General features: G+C 41.2%; 1 protein-coding gene across 1 annotated transcript; it reads left to right on the plus strand.

Moving 5' to 3' along the window:
• Positions 1–1,050: 1,050 nt before the first annotated feature.
• Positions 1,051–2,044, plus strand: LOC146644102 (uncharacterized). The gene is made up of 2 exons (XM_085396017.1): positions 1,051–1,364; positions 1,474–2,044. The coding sequence occupies exons 1-2, from the start codon at positions 1,148–1,150 to the stop codon at positions 1,770–1,772; spliced, it is 516 nt and encodes a 171-aa protein (XP_085252143.1). The 5' UTR covers positions 1,051–1,147; the 3' UTR covers positions 1,773–2,044.
• Positions 2,045–3,137: the final 1,093 nt, after the last annotated feature.

The following is a 3,137-nucleotide window of genomic DNA, read 5'->3' on the forward strand; positions in this document are numbered from 1 at the left end:
TAGAAGGTAAATCCCCTTGGCTCAACTTTCCACAGTAAAGCACTGGCATTCGGAGCTTGATAAATGGACACTCAACACTGGTTATTATGATGAATGGGAATTTCACACTGGTAACAGTGCCAGGTATGGGAGGGGAAGAAAACCCTGAAAGAAATTCCTCCCAAAAGTGCTGCCAATGGCAAATTGGAAACTGATGCCTTTAGGGTAAGTTGACATTCACAGTATTGGCTTTTATTGGATTCCTGGACTTGCCTGAGGTTAGGTCAGGGTGATCCATTTCCCCCCAAAAAAGAAAAAAAAGTTACAAAGTGATTTTTTAAATACCACTAAGACTAAGTTGCAAAAGTGATGCAATAAACAAATCAGCTGTTACTGCAGATTAGTGAGGGTCCCTGACAATTTACCCAGTAGTACAGGTTGCTAGGCTTGTGCTTCAGATGTGGATGCAGCCAACCAATATTTTACAGTAACTATAATATCATTATATAAATACAGTGGGGTGACTCTGCAAACTAAAATTGGTGTCTAATAAATGGGTTATGGGCAGAGGAGAAAAATAGAGCAAGTGGAGCTAAAGGGAGAGGAGAGATGCAGAGGCGAAGAAGGTATAGTATGGGGCAATTTAATCTCCACGATCTCAACTGGCTAATAAGAGGAGAGCGAGGGAATATAAATAGTGAGCGAAAGACTAATGGAATTCATTTTAGGAGAGTATTTAACCTATTTCAGAGAGAATCCAGTGTAATCAATTAAAAATGCCTCGAGCCAGGGCCTCAACTTTAATTACTCTTCAAATGTGATTATTCTCTGACATGCTACCTTCCTTGAAATAGATATATTAGCTACATTAAAATGTTGGCTCTTGTACGTGTCTGTAACCATGGAGCGTAGATCCAGAAAATATATACATGTATTCGGGATTATTTCTTCGGCTTGCTTTATGTAAAGAAGCATATCCACAGAAGGAGAGTGGCAACAATAAACGGAACCTAGACAGATGCTAACTGGCTACAGCTAGCTGTGTCAGCATGGCCTAATAGCTAGGTTTCATTTGACGTAGACGTGACGTCGACGTAAAGCGCGAAATTTGACTGGCGGTCGGAAGTGAAAAAGATAAGCGCAAAATCACAGACAGACAGTACGCAAAATGCCTATGTCCTGTTGTGTTTACGGATGCTCCAGTAGGTCGACCAGAGAAACTGATAAACTGTATTTTAGGGTACCAAAAATAGCCCAACGAAGAGGAGAAAAATGGAAAATTCTAACCGAAAAACGTAGGAAAAAATGGATTTTAAATTTACGTTTACAGTCGGGAGGAGCAGAGTCTGCCAATGCCCGTGTCTGCAGCGACCACTTCGTCAGAGGTAATGTTATGTTTGCAAACGAACTTATTAGCATTAGGTTGTCGTTAAATTCTCGTTTACTTAGTGCTTTTAAGTTAGTAGTCTAATATTGATTTGATTGGGACTATAGGCTGCCCAAGTGCTTTGGATGACGAGGAGTCGGAGGACTGGGCTCCGACGGTCAATCTCGGCTACGAACGAAAACCCAGATCGGAATCAGTTCTCAAACGAGAGAAAAGAATGAAGCTTAAGGCAGAACAGCATCGATGTGCAGAGGCGATTTTGGATATGCAACAGACGGCTGAGAGCCCGGATTTGAGCCTAGTGACAGTGGAGAACCCCGAACTGCAGCTTCCAGCTGAGAATCCACAACCAGAAGACTTCAGTGTGAATGAGACATTCACTTATCCAGGTAAGATATTGTGCTGAGATGTAAAACAAACAAGAATCATGTCAAAGAGAAAAAGATGCCATTATCTGTAATGATTATGGTCCAAGTTACATATTACATGTTTGTGATTTTTTAATCACAGAGTAAATCCATACCATTTTATTCAGAAAAAAAGAAAAAGTGGCACTTATTACCGTCAGGCACACACCACAGGTTTTTGTACACTGCTATGGTTCTTATATTGCCAGATTCCAGACAGTCTCCTTTCACAGATAAGTAAAGATATCCGTAATGTAAGGTTTCTGTGGTGAGAAACATATAAATATATTTTTTGTATATACCCTCTATCTGAAAAATGCATCTGAGTGTCATGAGGGATCTAAGGCAATCACACAAATTCTTAGCTGATGAATTCTTAGCTAAAAGAAAACACTCTCTCCCCACTACTACTGAAGTACACCTGCAAAATGCTAGCAGTGCCCTATGCGTATATGTGTGTGTGTGTGTGTGTGTGTGTGTATGTGTGTGTTCTCATTGCAATAACATCGTACTTAATTAGGCTACTAACCCTGCCATACAATTGCAATGAGCTGCAATCACTTCTCCATCCTCCTTTGCAATTACCCAAGTCTTCAGAGGTGTCTCGTTAGACCGCTGAGAATGGTTTACCTTGAAACAAACAACTGTCACTCTAACGAAGTCCTAAGGATGTGGCATGTTTGTTGACGTTAAAGCCGCTACCGCTAACTGTTAGCATGTTTAAGATAAAGCAATATAAGAACAAACACTCACCCTTGCAAACACCAAACTGTATCCATCACGGAGACGTTTTGTTCCAAGGTTGTGGACCCACCCGCTGACAAAAAAATTGTACGCCTCCAGACTCTTGAAAGCTTTCATTTGCTGCCTAGTGTAGTAAGAAGTCTGGAGGACCAAGTAGTTGGTGATATCCACAGCCTCGATAGTAGGCAAATCCTTTACTTCTGTGGTGTATTCGGACATTTTCAAAGAATACGGATCACGTCCGATATATTTTTTAACTATCTGTTTATATCTCTCCCGAGAAACGGGGTCTAAAGTTGCACAATAGCTGCTCTCCTGACTCTCCACAGTGTCCTCCATGTTTACTTCCGCCCTCCACTCAAAAATCGCGCTGCCTCCGCACGTCATCAGAACCACGTGACCGCAACCCAACTATTGCGGTATCCAGATGGATACATTTAAAAAAAAAAAAAAACTCACTAAAAGCTCTTCATTTGTGGTGATAGTACTTGAATAATAGCAAAGTGACTCATCATCAGATCTACCCTGTGGTCTTGCTATCTGGTCAGGCTGTCAGTCCACTGTCTATTTACTGTGGAGGAGGTTGTAAAAATTGTGAAAGCTGTCAGTTACAAGTTGAT

This window comes from Rhamphochromis longiceps, linkage group LG22 (assembly GCF_057381845.1).
Source record: "Rhamphochromis longiceps isolate RC_006_pf linkage group LG22, R_longiceps_female_GT1.1, whole genome shotgun sequence".
Taxonomy (NCBI): Eukaryota; Metazoa; Chordata; class Actinopteri; order Cichliformes; family Cichlidae; genus Rhamphochromis; species Rhamphochromis longiceps.

Coding starts and splice junctions, on each gene's coding strand:
- LOC146644102 (XM_085396017.1), top strand. CDS start 1,148: ATGCCTATGTCCTGTTGTGTTTACGGATGCTCCAGTAGGTCGACCAGA. Junction 1,365..1,473: donor CAGCGACCACTTCGTCAGAG/GTAATGTTATGT, acceptor TTGGGACTATAG/GCTGCCCAAGTGCTTTGGAT.